The sequence below is a fragment of the Chinchilla lanigera genome, unplaced genomic scaffold (assembly GCF_000276665.1).
Source record: "Chinchilla lanigera isolate Chin_1 unplaced genomic scaffold, ChiLan1.0 scaffold00031, whole genome shotgun sequence".
NCBI lineage: Eukaryota > Metazoa > Chordata > Mammalia > Rodentia > Chinchillidae > Chinchilla > Chinchilla lanigera.
In genome coordinates, this window is record NW_004955432.1 from 5398838 (window position 1) to 5419330 (window position 20493).

At 39.9% G+C, this 20493-nt stretch overlaps 1 protein-coding gene across 5 annotated transcripts in view; it reads left to right on the forward strand.

Annotated features, from left to right (window-relative positions):
• Adam22 (ADAM metallopeptidase domain 22) overlaps positions 1-20493 on the forward strand; it is a gene marked incomplete at its 5' end in the record, with an annotated part of 230265 nt that overhangs the window by 92820 nt on the left and 116952 nt on the right. For all 5 annotated transcript variants that reach the window (XM_013516010.1, XM_013516012.1, XM_013516013.1 and 2 more), the window contains 1 exon segment: positions 19346-19412. In XM_013516010.1, the coding sequence (XP_013371464.1) occupies positions 19346-19412 (67 nt within the window).

The following is a 20493-nucleotide window of genomic DNA, read 5'->3' on the forward strand; positions in this document are numbered from 1 at the left end:
TTTGTAGCCCAGGCTGGCCTCGAACTTGCAAGGATCCTCCTGCCTCAGCCTCTCGAGTGCTGGGATTACAGGTGTGCGCCACCCCACCTGGCATGTTGTGCATTGTTCATGTGCTTCTACCCTTCTTCTACCTGTGTCCTCCTCCCTCTGGCCCCCAGAACCCTTTTCAATTCCTAGAAGTCCCTCTTCATTCCATTCCATTCCTCCTCCTCCTTACTGTTTTCTATCTCTGGTAACCCATCCCATAATTCTGTAAGACTGACCTACTGGTTTCCATAAGTAAATGGGAATATGTGGTATTTGTGCCTCAATAGTTGAATGATACAGTCTCCCCTTATCCAGTTTTGCTTTCTGTCATTTTAGTTACCCATAATCAATTGCAGTCAGAGGACAAGAGAGGAAAGTATGTACAAGTTCTGTAAGGATTAACCACTCCATTCAGAAATGTGCACTACTGTTACCCTAGCCAGGCGACCCAGCCCTCCTCATGGGAGGCCCAGAATCCAGGAAAGTTGTGCCAACCCCGAGCTATCAATGAAAATGAGGCTCCTCTGCACGGGTTGCTTGACTCTTCCCAGGCTTAGGTGCTATTACTGTGGATACTATTTATTATTTATGTTTCCTTTGTTCTTCCCTGTGTCCTTTGCTTATCTCTCTTTGACTTGTAAAAATCTCCGCCCTCTAACCATGACAAATGTTTTACTTGGGATTTTGGGCTGCAGTTCTCTTCCAAGACTTTTACGGTCTAGATACTGTTCTTCTTGTCCCAGGAGTCTGCACATAAGGAAACCCCTCAATGATTCTGAGGCTTTTAAAGAAATATTCCTTTAGTCCTGTGCAACCCCTAGTCCTATTTACATTTCATTTCATTTTATTGCAGAATTTTAATCTTTAAAAGTCCCTGTTAACTCTTACAGCTTTATACGTCTCAGTACAGCTCCATAGAATATTCATAGGTTTTTTTCCTTGTGTCCTCTTAGTAGGCAAGGACAGTGATTAATTTTTATTAAAATATTCTCCCCCCATCCTAATTCTTTTTACACCAAAGTCTAAAATTAGAGTGATAACTAGAGAGAGCCGTGGGAAGAATATATCAGCCATGTAGATTTGTCTTGAGTCTTTTTCTTTCGGATGTTTGCACAAAAATTATTTTGTTTCAGGACCTCCTCTTCTTCAGTTGCTGAACATGAAGGCTTTTTGTTATTCGTTGATTTCTTCCTTATAGAAACAGAACTTGAAATCTGTGACTTAAGCGCAGCAGTGAAAGCATTGTTTTTACTTTCCTAGAATGGTGGCTGAATTTAGATTGAGAAGAATACAGTGATTCATCTGATAATTGTGAAAACAATTGCTCAATGCAGAGTCTTTAGGTAATCTGTGTCTGGAGTATAGATGTTTCTTTCTCTGTCTCTCTGTCTGTCTGTCTCTTTTTCTCTCACTCTCTCTCCATATATCTGTCTGTCTATCTGACTTTCTTTTCTTTATCTTCTTTTGCATATTTTCAGGTGCAAAAAAGTTCAGTAATTTTCCACAGGAAAATTCACTCCTACAAGATTTTCCTAGCAATAATTTTATAAGAGTATAGGAGAACAAAGCATATGTAGCTTTTATGTTTGCATTTTTAACATGATTATTAGCTCTTTAGAAAATAGAAACCAACACAGCATAGGCCATCATGTCACATTCTGATTAGTTCTTCCTATTGTATATTCAAGTCAGTTTTAGGAGTGGTTATGAAGTCATGGGTTTTCTAAACCAGCTCCTCAGACCTTGGATAGCCAAGTGAGTTGTCTCTTCAAAGCTGTCACCCGGAGAGACTGCAGCATTTATTATAATAACAGTTCTATTGTTCATACCGGGGCTCAGTCTTTTGGGGGATTTGCTGTCAAAGTCTCCAGCACATTTTCAGACCTTTTTCTTGGTGGAATAATATCAGTCAGATATGCAGTGTTTCAGTTTTGGAAGCAGTCAAAAGTCACCCAGAATCATCTTTGCACTAGCATGGGTGATTAGCCTGACTCATTTCAGATAGAGTATCTCTAATCTGAAAATCTGAAATCCAAATATACTCCACAGTATGAAATTTTTGAGCATCAACCTGATGTCACAAATGTAAAATTCTATGCCTGACCCTGTATGACAGGTCACAGTCAAAACACACATAACCTGAGAGTGGTGGTGCACCTGCAATCCCGGTGCTCAACAGGCTGAGGCAGACAGATCATGAGTTTAAGGCCAGCCTAACTATAGAGTGAGATCAAGGCCAGTTAGATTACATAGTGGGAACTTGTTTCAAAAACAAAACAGAAGAAATCACAAAATAAATAAGAAACAGCCAAAAACCCACGCAGACACACTATTGTAAAAATAACCCTTAGGCTATGTGTCTAAAATATATGAGTTTTAAAATTTTTTTCTCCCTTTTTTAAAGAGATAGGATCTTAATATGTTTCCAGGCTGGTGTTGAATTCTTGGGTACAAAAGATCCTCCTGCCTCAGCCTCCTGAGTAGCTGGGCCCACATGTATGTGCCACCATACTACACATTTCTTATTTTTTAAAATTTTTTTGTGCTTCTGGGGATTGAATGTGGGGCCTCATGCATGCCAGGCAAGTATTCTACCATTAAGTTACATTCTAGCTCCACATAAGGTATATACGAAAATTAAACAAATTTTGTCTTTAGATCCCCAAAGTACTGCATGCATTTGCAAATATTCCAAAATCTGAAATCTGAATACTTCTTGTTCTAAGCATTTCGGGTAAGACCAACTCAGCCCATATTTGTTACTCAGAAGATACAGCTAAGAAACAGTGGGACTGATTTTTCTCATGTGTCCCCTCATCTCTGAAGGTGATTCCAAACGAGAGTTTTAGCAAAGCTTTGAGCAATTACACTATCAATGGCATCAGTGAGGATGATTTCCAGATGACAGTTTGGAAATTGGCCACACTCAACTATTTAGTTCTGGTGTAATTAAAAAAAACCTCATTATTTATTCTGAACATTGTAGTAAAATTGCTTGAGTTGTTGTAATTTCATTTGCTCATCAAAAGTAATTATAAACTTACAGATATTAGCTGGAAATCTCCATGGAATTGAAAGGTAGGTAAAGAAATGACAGCTAAAGGAACAGACTGAAATGTGAGAAGGTGAAAGGATTACCTTTTAAGGACTAGAATCTTGGGGCTGGGGATTTAGCTGGGGCTGGGGATTTAGCTCAGCGGCACAGCACCTGCTTGGCGAGCACAAGGTCAGGAGTTCAATTCCTGGTACTGGAAAACAAACAAACTAAAAAGAATCTTGAAACAAATTATGAGTTGTGACTTTCTACTTTTTTTTTTTGTTCTTTTTTAGTACCAGGAGTCGAACTCAGGATCTTGCACTTGCCAGGCAGGCGCTTATGCCACTGAGCTATATCCCTGGCCCAGTGTCTTTCTACTTGGGTGTACATTTCATGGCTAGATTTTACTGAGAATTCGTGGACTTGGTTTTAATCCAGTTATTTTCCATCATAAAGCGTCTGTAGGAAAATGGGTGCACCTTGATACCATAATGTTTATTTATTTATTTTTGGTATAGGGAATCAAACTCAGCACCTTGCGCTTGCCAGGTGCTTGTGCCGCTGAGCTATATCGCTGGCCCGATACCATAATGTGAAATGAAATAAATCAGACACACAAGCTTAAATAGTACATGGTTTATCTTATATGAGAAACCCAGTGTAAAAACAAAGATCAAACTAAAAGGTGGTTAATAGGAGGCAGGGAAATAGATCTTTCTCAAATGGAAGGGGATCAAGAACTGGGGGAGGGGATTAAAAAAAGGAATTAAAATATGTTTGTTACATGTACAACTCCACACGGAATGTAAACATGTACTGCAAACATGTACTGCAAATTAAAAAACAACACTGTATGCTCATAATAGAAACATCAACATTTACAGTGATACACTGTTTTGGCAAGATGGCAGATCAAGTCTTTGCTGTATTGTAGTGGCAGTGAGGGTACCGAAAACTGAGAACCAGGGATGAGAGTCATTAGTAAGACCTGAGAAGGTGTAGCGAGAATGGGCAAGATGTGATTGACTTCACAGAGTGGAGAAAGCTGACTCTAAATTTCAACACGAGGAACGCAGGAAAGATTCTGGAAGCAGCGATATGAGATACCTTAGAAAATTTAAGTGTATGAAATTTTTAAATATATTAAACTCCAAAACTTGGAGTGACAAACCTGACATCATTTTATGTTTTATTTTGTTCTGTATCTATAAACACATGGGAGAAGTGAGGCCTACCACTGCTACTCTTTTGGCTTAACGATTATTTATGTCTTACATAAAACAGAAATGTCTGCTTAAATATTATTAATAGGATAACAGATGATTAAGGAAACCAAATAGAATTCCAGACTTTTCAGAGACCATACCTTTGGAGGACATAGCAGCGTTTTTTTCTTCTTCTTTTTTTGAGAAAGGGTCTCACTGTGTAGTCAGGCTGGTCTCGAACTCATGACAATCCTTCTGCCTCAGTTTTCCAATTGCTGGGATTGCAAGTGTGCCCCACCGTGCCCAGGTAGCAGTGTATTTTCATGTGTGGAGCCTGGATAAGAATCTGTTGTTGGGGCCGGGGATATAGCTCAGCGGCACAAGCGCCTGCCTGGCAAGTGCAAGGTCCCGAGTTCGATACCCGGTACCAAAAAAAAAAAAAAAAGACTGTTGTTGGAAAGGATGTCTACAAAAAGTACTCCATGACCTCCATTAATGCCTGCAGCCCTGCTGCTCTAAGGGGGGGGATTTTCTTTCCATCATGATGATTCTCCTTTTACCAGTAATGGAAGAACTCATAGTGTACACAATAACTTGAAATTCCACGAGTTAGAAACAAAAACAGGCTTGAAATGCATTGGCTTACAATTTGGCAATGGAAATGTCAGAGAGAGAATTTTAGTAAGTAGAGGACAGAACATGCTACTTGTTGCATCGTGAGTTTGACTCTTTAGAAGGAGCAGTGAGAAGCTCTCTTTCTCTATGCCAGCAATCAGGGAAATGCATCTCCATTTTTCTGGCACAAGCAGGAGAACAAGTGGCTTGGAGGATACAGACCAAGGGAAGTGTTGCTTCCTGTGAGCAGGAGACTGCAGTGATCCCTGCATGCTGAGTTGGTGGCCTGTAGTTCCTGTCCCCAATTTGGGTCTTTGAATGTTGGTACCAGGATTTACTGTCCAGCCAAGAAGATAGGAGGCTCACGCCCCACACCAACTGGTCAGCCTGTGGTAAAAATGCACAGCCCACGCCAGGCATGGTGGCACATTCCAGTAATCCCACCAACTAAGAGTCTGAAGCAGGATCCCAAGTGCGAGGCCACCCTAAGGGACGTAATGAGACCCTGTCTTAAAATAATTTAATAAAAATGGCTGGGGATGTAGCTCAGCACTCCCTGAGTTAAATCTGCAATACTGGGAGGAAAAAAGAATGAAAGAAAGAAAAAATGTGTAGACACTGAGACTTGACATTGGGAATTTCTAGTGCTATTTCTGCCTCCTTCCAGAGAGCCGGCCTGTTCTTTAAGAGCTTCTGGGAGGATGGCTGGCTGATGCTTCACTTTCAGTAACAGCGAAGAGCCAATGATCACCAGAGATTTGAAGAGAGCACCTAACAGCAACAACAAAAAAGGGGTGGGAGGATACAAACAGATGAAAAGAATTCAGCTGAAATAACAACAACAAAGATGCAGGGAAAACCCAAACTTACGATAATGTGGTCAGTGAGATAGTTATTACATCTATAAAACAAGAAAATGGTATTAGAGATCTAGGAAAAAATAATTAGAAAACATAGTAAAACCAGTAAATAATCAGTAGAAGCATTGAATAATATCGTTGGAAGGAAAACTCTCCTAGAAAATAAGGCAGAATGTTACGAAATGGAAAATTGGTGAGGTAAGATAAAAACTTGAGTCTCAGTGAAGGACATTAAAATACCTGACTGACAGGAGTCCCAGAAGAGCAGTAAAGAGTGAAGACAGAGATAAAATTTTCAAAGAAATAATTTAAGAAAAATTCATACAACTGAAGAACATGAATTTCTACCTTGAAAGGGCCCATTGATTGCTCAGGACAGGAAATGAAAGAAATTCCACATGAAGACATGAAGAGGGAAGGTTTAGAATAGCTGAGAGGGAAGAGAACATCCAAAGAGCTTCTAAGCCGGGTGTGGTGGTGCTGTAATCCTAGCACTTGGGAGGCAGAAGCAGGAGGATGGCTTCGAGTTTGAGGCCAGCCTGGACTACATAGCGAGACACTGTCTCAAAAAAAAAAAAAAAAAAAAAAAATAAAGGCTTGGGGAGAGAGAAATAGGTCACATTGGGAAGCTCAATCAGAATAGACCAGGCTTCTTAATAGTAATATTAGACAACGGGAGACAGTGGAGTAATTTGTGTAAATTCTGCTGATTTTCTGTATTTACAAATCCAAGCCATCAGAGGTAAGTTCTTAGAAAGTGTATGTATAGGAACTGAAATAGGTAAGCATTATGTATTCCTTATTTGTAAGGTGCTGGACACTGAGGTCCAATAAAATAAGAGGAAATCCAGAAAGATGAGGATGTGTGATATAGGACACAGGTTACAGTAAGGAGAGCAGCAAAGAAAATTTCAAGGACCCTGGTACAAAAGCATTCAGGATGACAGCTACACAGCAGGCCCGGAGTGCAGTTAGCCAGATGTGAGTGGGAGAATGGAAGTAAGCCCAAAGGAAGCTGTCAGAGTGCCTGACGTGTTTGCCCATGACTGTTCTTCTGTAGAAGAGTCTGGGGGCTGATATGATGTGTGTGGCCATTTCTCACCAAAAGAGAAAAAAATTACAGGAGAAGGAAAAATACACATTGGGGTTGGGTTTCTGGGGGAGAATGAGCCCTGGAGTCTGGCTGATTGCATTTGAACCTGGCCGTCCCTCTTTCTGCTACTGCTTACTCTTGAGTAAATTAGTTTTAAAGGCCTTAAATTTAAGTTAAATATAAGGCTGTGTGCCTCAGTTTCCTCAGCTGTGTGGCGATACTAAGACCTTCTTATCAAGGTTGTTGTATGGGCTCAGCTCATATATATCTAGCTGTTAGATCAATAACATTAGTATTAATTTTAGTAATAGCAGTAATAGTAGTAAGGGCTCAAAAATTTTAACGATTATTTTCATTATTGCTATTAAGTTTTGAACTGAAAGAAAAAATAAATTTATAAACATACTTTTTGATAAATGTGGTGATAAATACTCAGAAAAAATGGTTTAAAATAGAAACCCCTCTCAATTTTTTAATGACTATAATGCCACCACCCAAAGATGAAATTTATTAACACTTGGGGGCATTTCTTTCCAGTTATTTTTTCCTTGCATTATTTTATTTATGTAATTGCTGTATGCTTTCTTTATAATTTTGTGATTTTAGTTAACACAGGGGACATTTTTTCTGAGACTATGAATGCTTATTAAAGAGTTTTTAAAGCCAGGAGTGATGTTCACCTGTCTGTAACCTCAGCACTCTGAGAGGATGTGGTACAAAGATTGCAAGTTTGAGCCCAACCTGGGCAACTTAGCGACTTAGTGTGACCCTGTGTCAAATGAAATGACATCAAATGCAATACAATAAAATGGTTGGGGGTATTGCTCAGCCGGGGCTCTAAATCCAATACCGAGGATCCACCCCCCGCCCCCATGCACATACACACACATTTCTCTCAATGCTAGGCAAGCATTCTGCAAGCATGCATGCAGGCCCAGCCTCTATAAGCTTTTTCTTTTTTGGTACCAGAAATCAAACTCATGACCTCGCGCTTGCCAGGGAGGCACTGTGCCACTGAACTATATCCCCAGCCCTGTATATGCTTCTGTAATAACCTTGTTAAGACCATGTTTTTCTAAATTATTTTTAAATGCCATAAAATATCATTCATACTCACTGTCCTTCATTAGATTCTTGGATGCAAAAAAGAGTCAGAATTTAAGGCTTTTCTGTTGAATTTTGAAAGATTACTTTCTTATAAGGAGGAAACAATTAACCATCATTAATGCCTATTAGTCTGTAGTTTTACCAGTGATAGAACTGTTCTATTGGGCTGGGGATTTAGCTCAGCGGCACAGTGCCTGCCTGGCAAGCGCGAGGTTGTGAGTTCGATTCCCGATACCAGAGAAAAACCAAAAAAACAAAAACAAAAAAAAGAACTGTTCTATTCTCCACACAGACAGTAAGAGAATCCTTGATGGTTGACAGAATACATCTTACCTATTGCTGTAAGCCAAGCATGAATCATGATGCCTCAGACAGATGTGGAAGCAATGGAAATGGTTATACTCTGAAACTGTTTTGTAAATAGAGTTGACAGAATACTCAGATCAGTTGGATACAGGCTGTAAGGGAGTTGAGAAATCAGAGATCACTTTCTGGTTTTTGGCCATGATAATTAGATGAAGTAGCCACTTACGAAGATGAGATTATAGGAAAGTCGAGTTTGTCAAGATCCAGAGTTCAAGTGTGGGTGTGTTACATGTGATATGCATGAGTATGATAGTAAGGGGTGATGTTGACCATGTACTTGGGTATATGTTTCTGGTGTTCAAAGCAGAATTCAAGCTGGGAATACAAATTTGAAGGTCATCAGTATATAATTGTTATTTACGAGAAAACATTAGATGGATGCTGGGAATATAGCTCAGTGGCATAAGCACCCGCCTGGCAAGCTTAAGGTCCTAGGTTCAATTCCCAGTACCAAAAAAAAAAAAAATTTATAAAAAAAAGATGAAGTCACCAAGGTAGTGAGTATGAAAAGAAGGAAGGATCAAGGACTGAGCCCTGGGGACCTCTAATGTTTGAGGTTGGGAAAATGGGCACAGATCAGCAAGGGAAGCTGAGAAACAGCAGAAAGAGAAGTAGAAGAAAAACAATATTTTATAAAAAGTGGAACTTTAAGTAGTTAGTGACCTTAATAAGAGCAGGTTTGGTGAAGTGGCACAGGGAAAACCTAATTATTATTATTTTTTTGTCTTTTTGAGACAGGGTCTTGCCATGCAGTTCAGGCTGGCCTTGAGCTCACTTTGTAGCCCAGGCCAGTCTCGAACTCACAGGGATCCTCCTGCCACAGCCTCCCGAGTGCTGGGATTACAGGTGTGCGCCACCACGCCTGGCTATAGGAAAACCTAATTAGATTAAGAGATGAGGGAGAAGAGAAAAGAAAGATACTGCTTGTAGGTATTCTTTCCAGTGCTTTTGATTAGTAGGCAGAAGGAGATGTAGTAGTAGTTGGATAGGGAAGTGGTGCTGACAGTTACTTCCTTTTTTTTTTTTTTTTAAATGGAAGAAATGGCAGTTTATATACTGATAGGAAAGATTTAGTAGAAAGAGAGAATTTGATATGATACAAGAGAGGGAACTATTCCTGGGGCCATGTCTTTGAGTAGGCAAAAATGGATAGGCGTGTGCATGAGCGGAGATTGGTGGGGGAGAATTGGCTTTGAATAATTGCATGGACGGCTCATTCCTAGTAACTGAGGAAAGGCTGAGAGTATGAGTGCAGACGCTGTTAGGTGTAGAGATATAGGAGTGGGATTTTGTGGAACTTATTTAAGTTTCTTTTTTCTCAGTGATACAGGAAGTGAAATCATCTTCCTAAATGGATGGGAGGAGGTAGATGGTGAAGGTTAGAAGAGAGAGAAGACATGGACTGTATTGAGGCAGTGGGAGAGTGATTCTGGGAAGGGACCGCAGGCGGCTTTAATGGCCCACTTGAAGAGAAGTGTTCATTAGGGTAAAATGAGCGCAGATGGCGCAGTGGTGCCCTGTTTCTTGGCTTCATTCAGTTGCCCTGCCCAGGCATGGAGCAGGAGCAGCGCTGGTTTAGTCAGGGCAGTCTCACGTGTTAGGTAATGTGGAGGGAAGTTTGCAAGGTAGTGAGTTTTAAGACTGCATTCAGGAGCAACAGGGAAGGGAGCAAGACATGAAGGCAGCGAGGGACTGAAATGGTAGCAAGCTGAACGGTGGTGGGCTTTCCTGGGGTTAGAGGAGTGAAATGGAGCATTCAAGGAGAAAGCTAGACTGCATGGAGGTGGGCAGAAATGGAGGGATTTGAAATTGAGACTGTGGTGGGCAAAAAGAGGGGGGATGGCCATGGCTTTATGGGTGGATGAGCTGGAAAAGGTCATTGGATGAAATGAGCTTAAGGTTCTGGGAAGCTGTGACTGGAAAAGTCACCTAAGTAGATAGCAAAATCAGCAGTAAGTAAGAGTTGGGTTGGAGAGGGTGATCGTAAACCAGGAACTCCGACACAGTGAGGTGAAGCTACTGGAAATCAGTGACTACCAGGGAAGGTGATACAGTTTTATGACATGAGATACAGAGTGGGGTGATTTTTAGTGGAATGAGGGAAAGTAGTACGACATGTCAACAATGTGCCAAACTTTCACCAGACTTTCGTTGGAAAAGATGTGCAGACCCCACTGAACAGAGGTGTAGGGAAAACAGGGATTGAAGGTCAAAGCTGATTGCAGGGTAAGATAGTGAAAGGAACAGTCCAACAAGAGGTTGGAGATAAAGGGTGGATTTTCCTAATGGCTAAGTGCACTTCCAGAAGGCGTCATCAGGGGCATCTTAAGATGCTAAGGGCACACAGGCATATAGAGATGAGAGAGTTGGAGCTGAGTGGTGACTTGGAAGTGTGAGCTTTCGAAGGTGGTAGATGTAAACTGAGATAACAGGCCTGATTAGTGTTGATTCTAAAGCAGACGGACACAGGGAGGCTGTGAGTGTTGGTGGCAGGTAGATAGTAGGTAATCTCGTGCCAGGAAGAGGTAGAATTTGGGACCCCGCTTGCTCAAGGGGTCGTGGAGGTAGAGTTAGGGGACCGATTTTACTTTCAGCTCTTGGCTGTTTGTGATTTCTGATGATGGAGTTTGTCAAGGGCTATGGTCTTCTAAAATATGGATGTAGACAGTGAGGAAACAGAGGAAGGTAAAGATGAGGCAGTTGACAATACATGGAAGAAGTTTGAGGCTGGTTCTAGCTTGCCGAGTCTAATTTTCAAGTAATTCATATTATGAAAATTGGAGTCTTCAGTGAATATAATTTATGTGAATTATACCACAAAATTCAATTTTTAAAAAAATACCAAAACCTTTCTTTTTCTAGATACTCATAGGAATCTAGGTAATTTTGAAGTTAATCCTTGGTTTGGATGTATTGGAGGGGAGAATGTTTTCCTCTGTTGAAAACCTGCCCTTCATTCCACCCAGACTTCTTGTAATTACTTTGCTGTTCTACATTCCCCTATATCCTCAACTTTTAAAGTCGTAATGAGTTACGCCGATCAGAATATGTCAAACACCCTTACGTGTCAATAGAATTTTACAAGAGTGTTTGTCAACTGTTAATTTGGTTATGCTTTTATGGACTGGTGACTTTTAAAATGTCAAAATAAAGTGAGGATATTCTGATTTGATAGCTGTAGTGGTGCACAGGCTTTTCTGTTTTTTCTTTTCTTTTGTTTTCTTTTTTAAAATCTTATGATTCTACTACAAAGCCATGCTTGGACACTTTTGTTTTATTGGAATAAAGATCTTATAAATAAGAGCTAAAATTAATGATAGTGCCATCTCAGCTTTCACCTAAACACATTTACTTTAAGTGCTCCAGTCCTAACATATACACTGAAAGCTTTCTCATTAGATTATGACTTATTCAGTAGACTGTAACTAAATTAGTGCTACTTCTTGGTACAAGGGTGTACAGAAAATTGTACGGCCATAAGCAGGAAAGGAATTTTCATGTTTACAGATTGAAAAGTAATAAAACTTTCATTCAAAAAGTAGTTTGTTTATAAGCTTTCAATTTGTTTTTGTAGTTTCAATTTAATTTAGTTTAAACAAATTAGGAGTTTTAAATATTGGTTATTACATGCTGAAGAAGCAGATAACAGTTTTGGCACAAAACAAAGCTAAAGACTGGATAGTTAATTCTTACTGGTTTGATGGTCTAAGGACCTTTATCTAATTTCTGTAGTGAGATTTCTCAAGGAGACATTACTTTGTCAAAATGTTCTGGAAAGTTCATTCTTGGTTATAGAAAGTAAGAAAATAAAGGCGAGAGATGAATTGGTATGGACTAGGGGAAAAGATACATAGAATGGGGATAATGAGAAGAGTATTTTCTTCTAAGAAAGCTTTCTGAATTTATAATTACTTAGTCTTTTTAAATAAAACAATGAAATTAGGATTCTTAAAGCTTCCATTTTCTGAGTCATTTTTTGCAGGGTGGGTACCGGGAATCAAACTCAGGACCTCATGCTTGCCAGGAAGGTGCTGTGCCATTGAACTATATCCCCAGCCCCTGAGTTCTTTTCTTCTGAAAAACTTTTTATAACTAAAATACCCAGTGAAATATTTGATTAGGAGACTCATCTACGGAAAAACGCAAAGTTAATTTTATGCAGTGTAGCAGTCATTGAATGTTAAAATATAATGGCATAATCAGACTGTTGCCTTGCATATTGTTGTTTTACACAATTCTGCTTTTTGTTTGGTTTTGTTGAGACAGGGACTCTCTGTGTTGTTCAGGCCTTGAACTGCCTATGTAGTTCACGTTGGCTTTGAACTTGTGGTGATCCTCTTGCCTCTGTCTCCTAAGTGCCGGGATTGCAGATGTGTATCACCACACCTGACTACTCTACACAGTTGTGTAGGTGAGCTGTGGAGATACCTTTATGTAATATCAACTGGGGCATTGTTGTGTCTGGAAGATCCAAAATGGTTCCAAGGTTGGAAATTGGTACGAGCGCAATTGGATATTTGAATGCACTATCAACCAGAACATGTTGATGGAGTTGTTTTGGCTGGTTTGATTCAAAAAAGGAGAGTTCCACATGTGTGAAGGGGTGTCTAAGTGTAGATCTTAGATGTTACATGGTATCCCTTCTGCTTCATCGTGTGAAGTTCTGCTTAGGTTTAAGGGCAGGAGAAATGGTTCTGCACTTTATTAGGAGAGGAGTGACAATGAATTTATAGCCATCCTTAATCATCCACAGTCCATCCTCTGGCCACAATTTATTTATGTTCATCACGTGTGCAAAGTGCACTGAATTCTTCCAAAATGACCCCTGAAAACACTCATGTCGCTAGCAGGCATGTACAACCTGTGGCCAGGACATTTGTGGCTTGCCTGGACTGCATTGAATGAAGAGGAATGTCTTAGACTGCATATAAAATATAGAGTATAGTTAATGTATGTAAATTAAAAACTTATTTTAAAAAAATACAAGTTTGTAGCAGGCATGTCCAACCAGCAGCTCACAGGTTGGATTCACCTGCCTTCTAGCACCAAAAGAAAACTCAAAGAGTTCAGGTTCTCATCATCTGAACCATCATCACAGTAACCAAGTGTGAGCACAGTCTTCTTGAGGAGGAGGGTTACAGATCTTGGCACTAAAATGTTAATCTATTTCGCACACTTACGATACAATGGGGATAAGGACCGGTGACTGCAGAAGCTAGTCCTGTTCAACAGGAGTAGGAATAGGAGTTACCAAGCAGTCCCGTAGCCCTAGAAATTCTGATGTTGAGACCAGTGTATCACTCATTTGGATTTAGCCTCTTAGTCAAAACAACTCCACAGTTGTTCTGTGGAGTTCTGGGATAGGCGCCCCTTCTCTCTGGACTGTGAGCTAAGTCCTGTGGAGCACACGATGCCCTGAAGATTCTTAATAGCCTTTTGTTTGAGCGAGAATGTGTGAGTCTCATCTTTAAGATTCTTAGAGGCCTGGGGATGTAGCTCGGTGGTAGAATGCTTGCCTGGCATGGACAAGGCTCTGAAGTTGAGTCCCAGCATCCCCCAAAAAGAAAAAAAATTCTTAGAAACACTAGCGTCTAGTTGAGGAGGCAGGCCCTTGTGAATCTTAGAGACTCCTCTGTGGACAATTGGATCTACACAGAGATAAATTTTGAATGTGGAATTGAATGCAGGGCCTTGGCTAGGAGAGTTAGGCATTGACATGTTGGGCTTGGGGTGCCCACGTAATAGCCTGGTAGAGACAGGTTCAGAAGCAGGAGTGTGGGTAGACTGGAGCTCTGAGAGCCCTCTTCTGTTTCCATTTTCTCAATAAATATGGAAGTGAGGTCTGGAGGGTAAATAGGGACTGGGATGATTAAAATCAGGATAATTGAAATTAGGTGAAATAAGGTCTGTTGTTGTTTACTGCTGTACCAACTTTATGATCTCCATTTTAGGTATGGGCACATTATGTTCATAAAGATTAAATAACCTGACTAAACTTGGTACATAAATTTTTTTTTTTTGGTTTTTTTTCCGGTACTGGGAACCAAACTCACGACCTTGCGCTTGCCAGGCAGGCGCTTTTTGCCGCTGAGCCAAATCCCCAGCCCCTTGGTACATAAATTAAATATTTGTTTTTAACTCCCAAACCTTTGTACTGTACCAGCTGAATTGATTCATGACAGTTGCCCACTCGACAAAAGATAATCATTATTATGACTGAAATATTTATATTGCTTTTTATTCTTGCTTATTCCAGGCCTTACTGTGGCATGCAAATTTAAAAAAGGGGGGCGGACCTCAGAGTACATTTCTAATTTTAATCACATTTCTTTACGTCCTTTAGAAAATGAGTGACCTATAGAATTTGATTGAAAATGACGTTCACTTTTATCTTTCGAAGCTCACAAAGAAGCGTTCACACACATCAATCAGTAACGAATAGTTTTTAGCATAGTGAGAATTGTACTTTATCCATTTACATGGAAATAAAATTTCCTCTCTGCTAAGGAGATCCTCTATTTTTCTACACTTAAAATGATTTAAGTAGACTTTAAGAATGAAAAAAAAGACTGTTTTAAGAGAAAGAATATAATTTTGATTATCTCTACTTCAAAAAGCTTCAAGAAAATTTAGTTAGGTTCTAACTTAATGATAGAGCAATGATTTTATGGTTTAGTGGAAGGAACAGTGACATTTTAAATAGAAGGGTTTTCAGCCTAATAATTAAAATAACAATACTCAGAGTACTTTCACAATACCGCGAACAAACACAACCAAATTGCATGGGCTGCTTTTGGTTTAAATTACATGGAGCCTTTTCCAGCCAGACTTGTAGATAAAGTCTTGGTTGAAATAGCTGCATAATTCCTGAGCCACGAGTTTTTCTTTGCTGTAATTACATTCCTGTGGTGACTCATACTCTATAGTACACAGGAAAATGTTCCCTTGAATTTTGGAAACCTGGAAGATTTACTAATTGTTTAAAAATACGATTAGTATTATTTTTATTACCACTACAACTGCTGTCCCTCCAAGGAGTGTTTTACTCAGGTGCTTTTGGGTTCATTTCTGCCGTGGATAATGAGGATGGGGACAGCCTCCCACCGATACTCACTGTCAAGGATGGGCTGGCTGTTCTGGATCTGTGGATCCAGCTCTCACTCTGGTCCTCACCCCCGCTGCAACTCACTTCCTGCTATTTCTGCTTTTCTGCTTCTCTTTCCTCTGGTAGCTGAATGATTGTTCTCTAAATTTACTAGTTCAGATTACTAAGGGAAGGGATCGGGGTGGCTATGCTAATAAACATTGTCTCTGTGTAGTAGTGTTTTTCTCCCACTCCTAGGGGAGTTGTTTCAGACTGGTATCAAGGCTGGGGGACAGTCTTCTGCAAAAGTTTGGCTGGCATTTCTCCTTTGAGTCTGTGCTTGGCTAACAAGGTATGATATGGATGCTGGAGCAATTACCAGTTTTATCTGAGGCAAGTCTTTGCTGTTCAGTTTCACTTTTATCAGAGACCTTTGGAAATGTGTGACGTATGTGACATCACCTTGGAAGAACAAGAGGGTGTCAAGAAGAAAGGGAAAGAGAGGAGAAAGAGCAGGAGGGAAGGAGGAAGACAGAACGAGAATAGCTGTTGGTTAACTGCACAATAGCTTTCTCTCTACTTCCCTCCTTCCCTCCACCACTGTTCAGCTCTCTCTCTGAGTAGCCATGATGTTCCAGGGAGGAGAATCTTGAATCTTGACTGTTCAGAGACAAATGTCCTTCTTTAAAGTTTATGGAAAAGATGTTTTGAGAAGGTGCATGCTAGGAGCTTTTTTATGAAGGGTCTGCATACTCTTAAAGAAGTGCATAGATTTTTTTTCCCCTTGGGCTATTTCTGATTTTCATGTGTTGCTTAGAATTGCATCAGCTATGGGAGAAGCCAGTCATAGAACAAGCCAGCCACCCTACTGATTAATGGTAGAGGAGAAAGTTGAGTCCATCTTGGTCTAACTAATTGTGCTGAGCCACCCCATAGATAACCCAGGAAGTACCTTGATGTAGGAAATTTTTCTGATGCTGTGGCAGCTTCCAGGTGTGCTACCAGGTGAGTTTTTCCAGAGCTGAGGGAACGGAAGCCTCCACAGACCAGACTGAAATGTTCAGATTGCACGGTTTGCTAAGACAGTTTAAACACATAGCAAGAAGTAAGAGGAAAGAGATGAGTAGGTTGGCACATTTAGGACAGAGTGTAAGTGGGGGAGAGGGGGGGTGCCCTTTCTGGGCGTACAGATTTGTCTGTGTGCTTCTGCTCTGCTGCATATGCCTGTCCCCCTCATGTGTGGTTACAAGGCCTTGAGCTGAGGTTTGGCCAAGCCCCATAGATGGCAGATGCCGTGGTCGAATGACACCACCGTACTGTGTCTGAAAGACACAGGATCAGGATGCCTGGCTAGTAGTTGTAGCTTGCCAGTTAGCCTGACAAACACACGTGAGTTCTGCTTGTGACTCTTGAGCAAGGAACACGTGGGGCAGGACTGAGTATCAGCAGACACACCCTCCAGACACACCCTCCGCCCCCATTTGGCAATGTCTGGAAACATTTTTCGATTGTTACAATTGGCATGTGGGGCTGGGGATTTAGCTCAGCGGCAAAAGCGCCTGCCTGGCAGGCGCAAGGTCGTGAGTTCGGTTCTCGGTCCTGGAGAAAAACCAAAAAAAAAAAAAATACAATTGGCATGTGTAGGAAATGTACTTGCACCTAATGGGTAGGATCCAGGTATGCTGGAAAATATGCTATAATACATAAGATGATCCATCAGGACAAAGAATTATCTGGCCACATATGTCAGTAGGGTCAAAGTTGGGAAGCCCTGCATAGTGTCGGTGGGTGGTCAGATGAAGAACTCATGAATATTAATTGCTTATGTGCATTTAATGTATCCTAGGGTGTGTATGTAACTCAGTGGTGCAGCACTTACCTAGCATCTGTGAGGCCCTGGGTTCGATCCCTGACATTGAAAAAAAGAAAAATTTTCAAAAAGAAAAAATTTAGTATATCCTGCATATTTAATGTTCTCTTGTATATTTAGTATGTTGTGAACATTCATTAGCTACATATCTCAAAAATATTAGTTATCTCTCGATCATCTATCCCTTTCTAAATGTGTTCTTCTTACGAAATAAGGACATCATATTACTAGCTACTCTTCTATACTTAAAAGTGTCTTAAAGCATCTGCCTAAACTTTAGAAAGCTCAAATTTATTCATCTGATGGAACTGAATATTCTCAAATGCAAATTCATGTCCCACTTGCCCTGGAATTTTTAATAAAATGATAAATGTCTTGGTTGTTTAAGTCACTTTTTTGGTTGTGTTTTCTATGACTTGCAGTTTAGAGCATCCTAGTGATTGCTGCATAAAGTCAGCAGGAAAATTTATTTCAGGACAGACATAGTCCAGGCTTACACTGTAATGACCATTTCCTCGGTGGTATTATAGGCATCAACTCTGCAGCATCGTGGTGCTTGCAGTAACGTAATGCTGGCTTGCACGTTCTGTTTGCATTTCAAGAAACTCCTCATGGGACTTATCCTGGTGGGCCCTGTGCTAAGAAATTCACTTTTATTATGATTGGGATGATTTTGGCTTGGTGATAGAGCATTTTTAAAGAGAGTTTTTATAGTAGAAACATCGTAATTTCTCCCAGAAAAATTTTTAGTCTGTTCAGTGTCTGTAAATACAGTAACATTAGGAATTTATAGCTTCATACTTTTTTTACTTATTAATGATAGTTGTATTTATATTATAGTGCTTAAAAAACTAAAGACTATGGAATCGTGTCTTAATTTTTTTTTCATATACGTGTAATTAAAGACAAGCATATTTAAGATGATGTGAACATTTAAAATGATGAAAGAAGTTTGTTGTTTTGAAGAAATTTCAAAAGGGGTTTATTTTAAAATGCTTATGGTTTCTGCCTTTTTGTTTCTTTTAGCTCATTTTGTCTCCCCCTACCCCTTGTTTGTTTTTGTGGTGCTGGAGAATGAATTTACTGCTTTGTGTATGTCAGGCGAGCATTTTACCACGGGGGTTCTTTCCTAGTCCTGCCCCTGACCCCTTTTTAATGATGGGGCCCCTTTTTAGTGATGGAAGCTTGTATTTTATCAGATTAAAAATAGATAAAGTAATAGTAAGCTATGATAGCCAATTAAACCTTGAATAAAAGAACTAAAGTAAAAAAAAAAAAAAAGAAGAATAAAATGTCTTAAGACTGGGCATGGTGGTGCATACCTGTAGTCCCAGGTACTCTGGGAGGCCGAAGCAGGAATAATATGTTTAAACCCAACCTGGATAATTACTGGCTTAGCAAGACCCTGTCTCAAAATAAAAAATGAAAAAAGGGCTAGGAATGTACAATAGTTTAAAGCACTGGATTTAATCCCCCGTACCACCACCACCCAAAAAAAGCAAGTAACTACTTTGAAGATCACGATACAGAGTACATTCACTATTCTTACTATTCTGTGATGAAATTTTGTGTTTTCTCATAAAATAAAAGAATGTGGTGCTGCTTGTAGTTTCTTAGAACTGATGACAGCATCAGAGCAATCACCTCGCTTGAGCAGTATGGTAATAAGTGATGTAGTCAGCTTACCCTTGCTCCTTTTAGATATACCCTCCTCCAAAGTTTTGATTTTGTTTTGCAAGGTTAAAGAATTGTTAGAATTGGGTGCAGTGGTGCCTGTTGGTAATCTCAGCAGCTTGGGAGGATACAGTGTAGGTGTGAGAAATTCCAGGTTAGCCTGGGCAACTTAGACACAGTTTCAATAGGTAGGAAAGAAGGAAGGGAGGGAGGGAGGGAAGAAAAAAAGGAAGGAAGGAAGGAAGGAAGGAGGGAAGGAAGGAAGGAAGGAAGGAAGAAAGAAAGAAAGGAAGATTCATTGTTAAAGCAGATATGTATAGATATGTATAGAATACAGATATGTATTCTCATCTTCAAGTGCTGCATATCATCAGGGTCCCCTTTAATCTTTATTTCTGTCATTGCAGTGACTTGCTGTCCTCTGATTATATAGAGAGACACGTCGGACATGGAGGAAGGACTGTAGAAGTTAAAGTAAGTGAAATTTTCCTTCCTTCTTTTTGGGGAAACTGAGAATCTTTTAAATGTTACTGATCGTGATGTTGTTTAGTAATAGTTTTAATGTACAGTCTTGAGGGGTGGTTGATGTATTTGCTTCTGCTGTTCTGTGGTCCTGGGGATTAGAACCAGGGCCTTGCACACATTAGACATTGAGCTAACCACCCTGGCCCTTTTTATTCTGTGATAGTGAGGTTGCCCGGGCTAGCCTTGAACTTGTATTATTCCTACCTCAGCCTCCAGCCATGCATCATCATGCCTGGCTTACTTTGAGGTTTTAAAAATATTTTGTCTTATTAAGAAATTTTATTACCCACTTGTGAAAACAATTTACTATCCATTATCAGAAAAAGAACTCTTGGCACAGGTATTGCTGGGCTCACATCTTGTAGAATTGATAAAGGTGTGTACAATGGATATAGCCAAAAGTAGTTCCTTTTTAGATCATGTCACAGAAAATAATGTTTGAAATCTGCCTTTGGTTAACACCCAGAACCCAAATGTGAAATCTTGGGTCCAGGGCAGGTACATAGAATGTGTGAAAGACTTTCCCCGGGTACAGTGTAAAATGGTTAGATTGACAGGGGTATCTCAGGGAGTTTCAAATGCCTGAGGACAGAAATCTCAGGATATTGGCTATAATAGGTAGTCTCTGTAAAAAATTAGAACACAAAGAAAAACCTCCTGCAGCTACAGGTACAAGAATGTTTTTTCCCAACCCAGCGATGATGTAGTCTTAGGGCATATGAAAGTGAAAACACCCAAGTGTGAAGCGCTTTTCCTGTTCATTGTTTAATGTAGTGAGTTTTGGTCAGGTATATATATTTTTTGAATAATGTCCAGATTAACTATTCTGCCTTTTTTGCATTAAATTGCCACTTCTTAATTGCTATTTCCTTTTTCTGATTACAAATTTGATTGATCTTTGTTTTAGAAAACATATAAGCAAAGAATAATAAAAATGGAAAATCGCTCTTAAACTCATCACCAAGAGAGAAACTTTGCATTCATTTTCTATGTTTCCTTGTCTTCTAATTTGTGTACATTTTCTATATCA